Source organism: Thermobia domestica, chromosome 16, assembly GCF_964235325.1.
Source record: "Thermobia domestica chromosome 16, izTheDome1.hap1.1, whole genome shotgun sequence".
Lineage (NCBI taxonomy): Eukaryota > Metazoa > Arthropoda > Insecta > Zygentoma > Lepismatidae > Thermobia > Thermobia domestica.
The window spans coordinates 3,711,754-3,724,727 of record NC_137469.1 but is presented as its reverse complement, the minus strand read 5'-3'; the positions used below and the strand labels follow the sequence as shown (position 1 = coordinate 3,724,727).

The following is a 12,974-nucleotide window of genomic DNA, read 5'->3' as shown; positions in this document are numbered from 1 at the left end:
GATGTTAAATTTACCAAAAACTGTGGTTCATGAAATCGTGACGGAGCATTTGAACATGCGCAAAGTGTGCGCGAAGATTGTCCCAAAAGTGCTCACTGACGACCAGAAATTGCGGCGAGTGGAATTGTGCCAAGAAAATTTGAACATGTGTGAAAATGACCCCCAATTTTTGAATAACGTAATCACAGGTGACGAATCATGGATCTTTGAGTATGATCCCGAGACAAAGAGGCAATCTTCCGAGTGGCACACGCCGGCGTCTCCTCGCCCAAAAAAGGGAAGAATGAGCAAAGCCAAAGTGAAAACGATGCTCATTGTCTTTTTTGACATCAAAGGCATCGTCCACCATGAATTTGTTCCTCCTGGACAAACCGTCAACGCCAAGTTTTACGTGGAAGTTGTAACGTAATAGTCCCAATAAATGTATATTTTATATATGTATTTTGTATTAGAACATTTGTAAGAGCGCAAAGGATAAAAACTACATAGAGGGAGAGATAGTCTATAATTGACAGGCCTATGTCTGAAGTGAGCTACCATCTGGTGGGCAATTTCGGTACCAGGTCGAGAACTAAGCCGGGCCGTTACGAATTTTGCCTCACTTTGGATTTCGCAGGTAAGGAGTAAAGACATAAATAATTTACTTCTATTTAAAGGATTTAATCTATAAAAATGTAATTCTTCAATTTTATTTTGGCTATGTGTAAATGGAAAAGGAAGTCCTTAGGTATCATCCCGGCATATTTAGGTCTCATGGAAAAATATATTTGGTCTATATTAACCTTCTAAATTTAACCTGCCACGAGGCCTTATGCAAACTAATCATTTGTGCTCACAATTAAAATTATTAAACTTGTTATTCGTCTTGAGACTTTACGAAGTTAATGGTTTAGATTATATAAAAGATACCGTATTTAAATTACTATTTCGATATTGCATATTTATATTACTTGTTGTTCTTCGTCACATTTTCACTACTTGTTTAACGTGTATAAAAAAGCATATACTTTTTCATGTTAATAAAATTGTTGCTTAAAATTAGTATTATATTTCCCACGATATCTATTAATAATCCTTGTGCTGGCCTCCGTTGAATTTATAGAATTCACTAGAAGCCAAGCATGTTACAAAGTGCTCAAGAGACTCAAACGAAGGGTCAATCAGGTCCGACCAGACATCGGAGCCGACTGGAAGCTGCACCACGACAACGCCCCGGCTCACACCGCCTTTCTTGTGAGCAGCTACCTGACCAAGGCCGGCATCCCAACTCTTCCGCAGCCGCCCTACAGCCCAGATGTGCCCCCCCCCCGGACTTCTTTTTGTTTCCTCGCCTGAAACGCCCGATGAAAGGCAAGCATTTTGAGACGACAGAGGGGATCCAAGCAGCTTGCACCGCGGATCTCAAGGCTATTCCGGAAATGACTTCCGTGACGCCTTCAATGCTTGGAAATCACGCTGGCAACGCTGCATCGACGCAGAAGGAGCCTATTTTGAAAGTTTTTAAAGAATTCTAACGATTGGCTCAATAATTTTTTTTTTTAAAATCGACTTAGTCCTATTACTTTCCGGACAAACCCTGTATATATATATATATATATAAATGCAAGTCACTGTGTTTTTGACTTCGTACCCAAGGGCGCCGATTTCCCTGTAAGTTTAGGGGAGGGGGCATCCATAAAAAAACACATGTAATAATACATATAAAAATATATATTCATAAAAATACATGGGGCCCACATGAGCTTTGGGGGAGCCCCCCCCTTCATGATCGGCGCCCTTGCTTCGTACCTATCGCAGGAGTTGTTTGATCCTCCGTCATTTTGCACGACTTAGTGCACTTCCTCATCACCCTCTTTCATTGTTGAAGCGGGTGATCGCTATCATCGCTGTGCGGCACGACCTCGTGTCAGCCGACCTTTCGGGACTCGTGCATTACAACTTTTAGATGAATTAGCTCTTGCTTTGCCGGATATTTATCCAACTTCATTTTCCTCCTATATCATTTCAGTTGGCGTGTTTTAGTAAGTCTACCACGACTGATCACCAATATCAGCAGGAGTTTCGTTCTTTGTTACAACACTATCCTGACTTCTCACAATTTTATACAGATGACTCGAAACAAGAAGATTCTGTTGGCTGTGGGTTCGTCTTTGGCCCTGCCCGCTATAGTTACCGACTCCTTTGGTTTGCATCCGTCTTTAGTGCTGAGCTACTGGCTATTCTTGAAGCCGTAGACTATGCTATGTCCCATAACATTGCTCTTACTCTGATCTTATCTGATTCCAAGAGTGCTCTTACCAGCTTTAGTAATGTTTACACTATGCATCCTCTGGTTCAGCCTATTTTGTTAAAATGCCATTCTTTACTTGGTATCGGCTCGGTGTTCCACTTTTGTTGGATTTCTAGCCATGTTGACATTCCTGATAATGAGTAGGCGGATTCTGTGGCAGAAGATGCAGCTCTTCTGATATTGCACTCGTAAAGCCCCTCCCTTGCACTGATTTTTAGCCGGTGTTCACATCTTGTCTTTTACAACAATGGCAATCGGAATGAGATCTTCCACATGCCAACAAATTGCATGCCATTAAACCACGCTTAGGATTCTGGACCTCTACTTCCCGACAGTCTCGTCGCAAAGAAATACTTTTAACTCGATTGCGTATTAAATACAGTTATTTCACGCATGCATATCTTTTACGTGGAGTTGCAGTTCCAGAATGTGTTTATTCTGGAGACCTTTTATCTATTCGTCATCATCTTGTCGATTGCCCCGCTCTGGCTCGGCATCGACAACGTTACAAGCTTCCAGAAGACCTACACTTGCTCCTTGGGGACGACACACGTTTTCTTCACGGACTGCTGCTATTTTTGTAACAGCTCCAGGTTTTGTATGCCATTTAATTTTAACTCATGTGTGGATGTGTTTTCTTGTATTTTAATTACCTTATCACTAGTTTTATTCTTGTTGCTTTTGTCTTCGACTTGGTTTCCTGTTTAAGTCATATCTTTGTAAGGGTGCAAACAAACCCTGCCGTTGGCGCACCCACAAAATATTTTACTCTCACTCTCTCTTGAACCACCTGACCGATCTCGATCAAATTTTCTACATAGATGAGGTTGGCCCTGGGATGTATTTTTATCATTTCACTTTGACGGTGCAACTTGCGAAAGCGGGAGGGGGAGATATTTAAATATAATGGAAAATGACCGATATTAGTGTCGAATCCATAGTTTTCGAGGTCGCTGAAATGAACAATGACACTTCCGATACTGTTTAAATTTAAATTCAGCCCCGTAACTTGGGGAAACGGGTAGATAAATAAAAATTATGAAAATGACCGATATTAGTGTGGAATCCATAGTTTACGGGGGTCGCTGTTGCTGAGACGAACAGTGACACTTACTGTGACACCTAACCTAACCTAATGCAAGAAATTAGGGCTATAATTAATCTTTATCATTATGTATTAAGTTTTAACTTCTTGAACAAATAGTTAGTCCACACTTCTGTTTTATACACAATTTATATTTATTCGTATATTTAACCATTAGACAAATCTAATCCTGATGATTAGAGCTATTGTAATGCTATAATTTTATATTATTTTACTTTATATAACCCTGCTTTTATAGGATACTATTGTACTTATATACAGTATTCAGCACCTAATTTTATACTTCATACCAAATATTGGATATCAAATGTATTTATATGGGTCGCGGTGGCTCAGTGGTAGAGCGTTAACCTCTGGTGCCGTGATGTCCCTGGTTCGAATCCCGTTCGCGACAAGTGGGTTATGGTGGACAAACACCGTGTGCGTGGGTTTTCTTGGGGTTGTCCCGTTTCCACCCACTTTCTTCATTCCATTATTTCATTTATTTCTTATCATCACCGTCTCCTTTAGACTACACAGCACAATCGTGAGACGTAAAACTGAAATATTTCATTTCATTTCAAATGTATTTATTTATTGTATGTATTTACCACTGTCCACTACTGTATTTGGCTAATGCTGTACTTATCACTTATAATATGTAATTTAATTAAATGAAATTATTATTATTATTATTATTATTATTATTATTATTATTATTTAATTTCACGGAAGAAACCTAAATTATATTTTACATCTTCATATGTTGTATTCTGCACAAGATGTTGCCTTACTGTGATTGTAGCGGCGGGGGCCGTGGTGGCTCAGTGGTAGAAAGTTTACCTCTGATGCGAGGGGTCCCTGATTCGAACCTATGCAATGTTAATTCATGGTGGATAGCATCATATCTGTAGTTTTCTCGAGTTTCCTGTCCCCGCTCTGATTTTACTAGTTCTTTCATAAGCATCCACTTCCATTAATAATCCATTTCCTTTAGCCTAAAGGACATAACCATGGGACGTTATCATTTTATTTTTCATTTGTTGTAGGTGCGAAATCTCCAGGAAGCCCACAATGGAATAAATGACGTTTGTCAAAAGGGTTTCTTTGGTGTAAAGGTTGACGGCGACAATGTCTCTATATTGCCTTTGAAAGAGTTCGGAGAACATATAGGAACCGATGGAAATGTGTATTTGGCATTTGCTGATCCTTGTACGCTACCTGAAAATCCTGGCTGGCCATTGAGGAACCTTCTTACACTTGTAACTTATCATTGGTAAGCTCTGTGGCAATTTTTAATTATAAAAAAATATTCTTGAGTTTTATGGGAATTTATTTATTATGAGGAACAAAAGTATGAAGTGTGTTCTTTTTTGTTTCCTGGTGAAGAGAAGCAAAATATTTAATAATGTAAGTTTTGAAATGTAATGTTATTTTCATATCCATAATCAGTATTATTTAATGATTAATTAAAATTTTCTGTAAGTAAGAATTTGTTAGAAATAGTGATTAAGTACTTTTCACTATGTGTAAATGATGACTTTAAGAAAGAAAGAAACATTATTTTGTTGTAAAGCACTGCCAGTTTCCTGCCTCATTTTCTCTGTATGACCCAGACTCATCGAAACTCACGTGTTCAGCTTACTCCTCTCTTTGGAAGCGTAGTAGCGAGCACACAGGAGAGTACAGTAGTACTACGAAGATGCTGGTAACTCTTATGTAGCACTATCGGAGATTTGTTCCCGGGCGGGATTTCGCAATTCCAGGGGAAATTTTTCCCTGGACACCTCTGAAATCATCACTGATTACAAAACATAGATTCTGTTGTATCGAAGATGTAAGAACAGAGACATCTGGTGTCGTCATTGAATGTTATCTGCATGAAACTGGAGAAATCAATATCTTACAGTTAGTCATACATTTAAAAATACGCTGAATAAAAAGAAAATTAAGTATACTTTTATTCAATTTCTTCATTCCTTTTATATTAAAACAAAATAATTCGCGACATCCTTAATGCTATCACACGACACTTCAGGGGATCACGACACCCAAGTTAAAAAGCTCTGCCCAATACCTTTTAATAAAAACTTATGTAAGCCCATATCGTTTATGTAAGATTGAATTGTTTTGTTTTGTTAACTTCAGTTTCACATTTGATTACTGTAGATTAAAAATTAAAATGAATACATAGGAATTTTTTCGGAGAATTATGTACATATAATAAACAAATTTGATTTGTCTTCTTTACTAGGCCGAATATTCGTGGAACAAATCTCGATATCATTTGCCTCCGAAAGCGTTTGAGCGATGGCCCTTCTTGTTTGGATCCCAGTATAATTCTTCATGTATCTATACAGACTGAGGAAGTGCCAAACGCATCGCCAGTGTGGGTAGGATGGGAGAAGAATGAACGAGGAAAGTTCGGACCAAGATTGGCCAACCTCAGCAGTTCGATGGATCCCTTAAGGTAAGGATATGCAGAAAGTGCATTTTGATAGGACTCCCTGGTGCACAAATATTTACAGTAAACTACCAGTAGAACGAAGTTTTAGGGATATCCAAAATTAATTTGCTATAATGAAATTTTGTTATATACTAAAATAAGCGAATTGTCAACAACTCATCTGTTGCTATATTTACTGCAAGATTACTTGAATGAAAAAGCTTAGGTTCAATCAATAAGTAGTGCACAGTCCTTAATAACTTGCTTAATAACATTACTGATAACTCCCAATAATGATACTTGTTACATATGAACTCACAAGTATTGGCTACAGATCAGGACCATTCAATATGTCCACCGTTCCTCTGTACACATTTGGTTCAGCGTGGTTTCTAACTCACAAAGGCACCTTGTTAATGTGCTGCATTTTGCTTTTAAAACCACATTCTAACCCCTTGGAATTACCTGTCATCGTTTTCAAATGTGCTGCCACGTAGAAAATTCTTCAGTCTACCAACCAGGTAGAAATAAGAGGGAGCCAGGTTGGGACTGTAATCTGGGTAAGGCATAAAAGTACCCATATCGTTCACTTTGTGCTAAAGTCTGGTGTGCAGTGTACAGTCTTGCCTTGTCCTAATGAAAGTTCAGGCCCAGTCTTTTTATTGTAATTGCTCTTCTTAGCTTTTCTAGATATTTACAATATCTTTCCTTGTTGATGTTTTTTAAAGAAGACAAGCCCATCTTGCTTGTAAAAACCAGTGATCATGAAAAGAGAAAGCCTCGGGAAGCAATGATCTCTGTGTTGTGCTTGTAGTTTCCATACACAGGTTACAGTTTTGAATGAATCACTGTAGCTGAAATGTCTCTGGACTAAAACCAGAACTCCATCACTGACCATTGTTTACTTCAGGCCCTTTATCTGAAAGAATAATAAAGATATTTTAATTTTGATTGTAGATTTAAGGAAAGGAATATTCTATATGTCAGCTATATTAATTACTTTATAATACCTTTTTTAAGGAGACATTGTACACTATTTATTGACCGTACTTGCATTGTGATTAGATGAGAGGAACTTCATATATTCCTTCGCCGTGAGAGTATGCCTCTACCGGGTAACACTAGCGAGATGGACCGTGAATAAACGAAATGATAAGGCGTAGATATAAAAACATAGTGGTCATTGGTTGCATTTATACTTCATAAATGGTGTTACTTATTGCATTGGAAGAGCGCAGATAGTATTTAATATAATAACTCAGATTAGTTACTTTTAAATCAACATGTATGAAAACTAACATATATCTGAAAATGAAATGAAATGAAATCTTTTTAAATTTAACGTCCCACGATTATACCGGCTAGGCTAAAGGGAACGGTGATGGTGAGAAATGAATAAAATGGTGGAATGAAGAAAATGAGAGGAAACGGGAGAACCTCGAGAAAACTTACGCACATGGTGTTTGTCCACCACAAAACTAACTTGGCACGAGCTGGGGTCGAACCGAGGACCCGATGCACAAGAGGTAAACGATTAACCACTGAGCCATTCGATTATGTTGAAAGTTGGAAATTCGTTAAAATGAAATGTTTTAACATACATATCGGTTTATCTCAGAAACTTCTCTTTTCTCTAAAGTTCATTGTCAGCGTATATATACATATAGATAGATATAGATATAGTATAGATATATATAAAGTAAATTTTGTTTTGTTTCAATCTTATAAATCATATTTGTGACCTGTAGGCTAAACATTCAGTCCGGAACCATAGCTACGAAAGACAAGCAGGCCAACTACTTTATCACTTAAGGTTGCATGCATATGAGTAAAAATCTTGTTAATTACATTTCTGATTTGTCTATTTCAGGCATGCAGAGGATTCTGTTGATTTGAATTTAAAACTAATGAAATGGCGCTTGCTACCAGAATTGGATCTCGATTGCATTAAGAACTGTCGATGTCTTCTTCTTGGCGCAGGAACACTCGGGTGCAGTGTGGCAAGAACATTACTGGTGAGTGAAATCTTAACATGCTGGCATCAATGTTCACTATTCTTTGTTGTGCATCTTTTTTGTTCAAGCCAGAGCTTAGAAACTCCAATATGTAGAACATACTGGGTTTTGTCCGGGAATTTCAAAATATGCCCCTTTTGCTTCAACACAGCGTTTCCAGCGACTTTGCCAATCATTAAAGGCTCCCTGGAACGCAGAAACTGGAATGCGCTTCAGCTCCCTCGTTACGGCCTCTTGAATGGCCTGAACCGAGCCATGGTGCCGTCCTTTCATGATCCTTTTCAGTCGGGGGAAAAGGAAGAAGTCTGCAGGAGAGACATCTGGGCTGTAGGGTGGCTGGGGAAGCTGCTCAGGAAGTCCATGACAGCAAAGGCTCGGCGCATTGTCGTGATGAAGCTTCCATGATTCAGCGATTGCTGGACGGACGCGGGCAACTCGTTTTCTGAGTGTTTCAAGTACTTCCACATAGAATGCAGCATTCACAATCTCACCAGTCGGTACACACACTCTGTGGACCACTCCTTTGCACTCAAAAAAGATAATCAACATCAATTTCATTTTCGAGTTGCTCATGCGGGCTTTTTTCGAGCCCGTACACCCAATCTACGGTCAGAGTTCAAAAGATTTCGCACTTTCACTAACTTTTCGTCACTTTTTCCCGGTGAAGGGCACCCTGACTGTAACTTATCTTCAACTTGATCTGTTCCCTCCGAATACAATATGTGCCACTCAAAAACACTTGATCGACCCATGACATCACTCTCATAAACAGTCTTGATCATGTCATATGTCTCACTGGCAGTTTTACCCAGTTTGACGCAAAACTTCACCACGTAACGCTGCTCTAACGAACGATTCATTGTGGAGATACAAGGCATCTTGAAAGAGGTTCACCTTAAATTCGATCTACACTCCGTGAAGGCTTGGAGACGACTGGTGCGCTGGTAGCTAAGACCCCCACCACCCAGCCAGCGTAGGAACATCCCCCTCCACTACATTTTGGCGGAAAAAAGTCAGACCTGCTACTTCCCGGATAAACCAAATATTATTATAAAATAAAGCTAATGTGATGGAACAATGTAGGAAAATAATATATATAGTTTTTCAACATTGTTTCATATGCATTGATGATGCGTAAGGTTCCTATTAGAAAAAAAAAAAAAAAAAAAAAAAAGACAAGAAAGAACTGAGGCGTTTTGTTAAAGAGGTAGAAGGACATATTGATAATAAACAAAATCAAAAATAAATCTATTATGTATATTCCACTTTAAATAAGATACTAGTATAAAATTGACCACATTAACATAAATTACACTTCAAGAAAAATCTCGTGCGTATGTAATTAAAAAAATAAACCTCGTATCAGAAAAATTATAGCCTTGTTCAAGATCGTTTCTCTTTCCTTCTTTTAATGTTTGGACATGAAAAGTGTCGCTGTGTTAAATAAACTTTTAAGTTATGCATACCCATTCCATTTATATGTAAATATGTCGTTGCATTTTATTTCCAGGTTTCCTATAATCTATTATTCGAGCAATGATATAAATGTATCAAATTTCCTCATGTACAGTTTTGTTTTTAAAAAAACCTGGTCACTTATCTCTCTCTAAAAAAGCCTGCACTCTTATCCATAGTTGTAATTAAATCGAACAAATATGCAGTGACGTGTCTAGTCCGGGGTCAGGGGAGCTAAGCCCCTCCAGGCTTTTGAGTAAGAAAATAATTGAAGGTATTACTTATATATTTTTGAAAGTTTATAGTAAACTCATGATATATCTGTCATAGTCTGGGTTTTGGCTCCGCCCCCCCTCCCCCGTTTTTACCTTCTAGATCCACCACTGCGAACGTGGAGTTTCTTTGACAGATTGAGCTCTTTCTTTAACGCTAAAGTATTAGAATTTCCTACGTGCGGTTTCTGGAAAAGACCTTCTAAATCAAGGTGGGTAGTCAAGATCTTTTTGATCAAGATTTAACGTTTACAAGATAAACAATAACATAGTGCGCAGGTGCGGGTCGTCAGTTCTGTTAGCTCAGATGTCAGTCTATAATTTATCAATAAATTATCATAAGTTTCTGAAATAAAAAAAAAAAATATTGTAGATGGAGATGAAAACAAACAATTCACACACAACTGTTGTAATATAAGGTTATACTTTAAGGTTAGTTTAAAGAGACAACTTTTGTCGATTGGAGCTCTCTACAGTCTTCGGAGCTCTCTAGTGTATTATTTTACCTTTTACGAAAATTCACGATTTCTATTACAAATTTCAACCTACAGACTTCAAATTTTTAGAGAAGGAACTTCATAACCTATCGAAGGCAACAATCCGTGCCGATTTTTTATTTAGAATTTTTTTCATTGTTGAAATGGCTTGATTGTTGGAATGAATATCCAAATCTTTAACAATGGAATTGATTCAACAATGAAGAAAATTCTAAATAAAAAATCGGCACGGATTGTTGCCTCAGGTAGGTTATGAAGTTCCTTCTCTAAAAATTTGAAGTCTGTAGGTTGAAATTTGTAAGAGAAATTGTAAATTTTCGTAAAAGGTAAAAAAATACATTAAGAGAGATACGAAGACTGCACTGACATCTATTGCCAAAATTTGTCCCTTTAAATCATCCTTAATGCATAAATGAAACTCAGCTATTTCAAGTTGATAAAATAGCGACTTGATTAGATAGAAGGTAAAAGAGGGAAAGAAGGGGGTTAGCTAAAAGTATGAGGGAAGGATGTGAATATTTGACGTAATAGACGAGGTGTCGCAGAAATCTATGTTGCTATAACTTACTTCTATGTATAGTCTTTTCAGTTATTACAGATACTGTGTCATATACACTCTACATTTTAAGAATTAGTAATAATAATAATATAAATTGTAACATCTCTTGTCTTCTTCTGTTGCAGGGTTGGGGAGTGCGAACTATTTCGTTTGTTGATAACTCTACCGTATCATACTCAAATCCCGTTCGTCAGTCTCTTTTTGCATTTGAAGATTGTCTCAATGGAGGGAAATCCAAAGCAGAGACAGCTGCTGCAGCATTGAAGAAAATATTCCCTGGTGTGGTATGTAAGTTTCTCAAACAACTTTTTCTTTTTTCTTTTTCGTTGATTATATATACGAAGGATGCAAAAACAAAATAGTCTTTTATTTTTTGTATTCTCTGTAAGTGAATGAATTAGGTTTCTTCAATATTTTGGTTTCCAAGAGGGCCGCGGTGGCTTAGTGGTAGAGCGTTCACCTCTGGTGCCTGGGGTCCTTGGTTGCATCCCAGCTTGCGCCATGGTTTTCTCGGGGCTCTCCCACTTTCTTCATTCTACAATTTCATTCATTTCTCATCATCACCGTTTCCTTTAGCCTAGCCGGCATAAGCGTGGGACGTAAAACTTAAAGATTTCATTTGGTTTTCAACCTCGTGGAGGATAACACTCATCTATGTTGCAGTAATTAGTGTGGATAGAAGCAATTACAGCCCGAGATTGTAGCCTTTCACGTATTTATTTTACAGAAGTACAAACTAGTCTTTGTGTTTACAAAGTTAATAACTTAAATATTCCTTATGACCAGGGGGTGAAGGAAGGAATGTTTTGTACGGGAATCACTTCGCTCATGGCAGCCACCGGGATGTTTTGTAGCGACTTCAGGTTATGGTGCTTGTGCTTAGGTAACCTGCTCGGCTCATGGCAGCCTCGTGAGGTATGGTTTGTGGTGAGGAATCCCCTTTGCTCCAAGGCAGTCTCCAGGAATTTTAGGAAAGGTAGAGACCCTTCGTCCAATGCGACCTCCAGAGCTGTTAAGGGTTAGCGATCAGTGGTCAACTAATGCCTCCGTTTTCTTTGGTTCTACTTTTATAGGCCCTCTTCAGGTGGCTCGTCCTCTTTCGGTTCCCATCGTGTTGATCTTCGTGTCTTCCTGGTTTTGTGTATCGTCTGCTGCCTATAAACAGTAGCATGTGTCGCTTGTAAACATTTGCTCACACTGTAATGTGAGGATCCTTACAATATAGATTATCTTCGCTAAACCTTTAAAATAATCTCATCCTTTGTAATGCTTGTAATACTCCTTCAACTTAGTAAAATTGATATTTAAATAAAATTAATAACTTATTCATTTATCTATTTGTATATTACTTATTTATTTATTATCATTATCGTTTTTATTTTAAAGTTAAATGCAAGCTCAAAACTCTGCAATAAATTCTATAACCATTAATGATGCTGAGCAGATAATATTATCTGTGTGGTGCGTCAAGGGGTATGGTTTTTCTACAGTATTTCGCAAACCCCATTCGACCTTAAGTGGTGAAGTTAGCCATTTCAACCATCTTCAATAAAAGGTGGAAGTTCTGAGGTCGACCCATTATATATATATTTGTTATGGATATGTGTAGGCGTAACGTCAATATAGGTGTTGTACTGCTTTTGATGATCCTGTTTTTGTTTGAAAGAGTATTCTCTCTCGGTGTTCCCATGTAATAAGAATCTTCGGAGGTAGACCATGAAACACGTGAACGCGCGCAGTTTCAAATTCGTAATTAGCTGACTTCACTGTGTGTACGAGGAATGATCAAAAAGTAAGGTTACAAAGCCTGCAATAAAACGTTTATATATTATTTCATACAACCAATACAGTCAATAGATAATATATACGTAAGGTTATTTTTCGACATAGTCTCCATATCGCATCGTGGGATGAGTTTGAAGATCCCCTTCTGGTAAAAATCCTGCCCTTGCCTGTTCAGCCATGTTGTCACGAAGTGTTTCACCTCATCGTCGGAAGCGGAGCGATGGCCTCCTAGGTCCTCCTTCAAATGTGGAAACAGGTGAAAGTCACTTGGAGCGAGGTCCTGAATAGGCCCGGACTGGCCAGGCCAGGAGAGCAGGGATCCCTGCCGGGGCCCTCTCTAAATATATGCACAATGAATATTGAATAACATGGAAAGTAAGATAAGTTGGAGCACAGTTACTCGTTGTAGATTATTCCGTTCTTAGAGTTTGGTGGCCCCCAGCATTGAATGTAACCTTGGGGTCCCATGAAACTAACAGTATTATAAAGTTCTGTTTGGGGCTCTTTGTTCGTGGCCTAGTAAGAGTGTATTTCAACAATACGAAGAACAGCATCATATTTCCTAAATGTG

The 12,974-nt window shown here is 38.2% G+C and overlaps 1 protein-coding gene across 4 annotated transcripts in view; it reads left to right on the top strand.

Annotated features, from left to right (window-relative positions):
- Atg7 (Autophagy-related 7) overlaps window positions 1–12,974 on the top strand; it is a 50,479-nt gene that overhangs the window by 14,587 nt on the left and 22,918 nt on the right. For all 4 annotated transcript variants that reach the window (XM_081742080.1, XM_081742079.1, XM_081742081.1 and 1 more), the window contains exons 5-8: window positions 4,424–4,650; window positions 5,629–5,844; window positions 7,691–7,835; window positions 10,744–10,902. In XM_081742080.1, coding sequence (XP_081598206.1) covers window positions 4,424–4,650; window positions 5,629–5,844; window positions 7,691–7,835; window positions 10,744–10,902 — 747 coding nt within the window. The remainder of the gene's footprint in view (window positions 1–4,423; window positions 4,651–5,628; window positions 5,845–7,690; window positions 7,836–10,743; window positions 10,903–12,974) is intronic.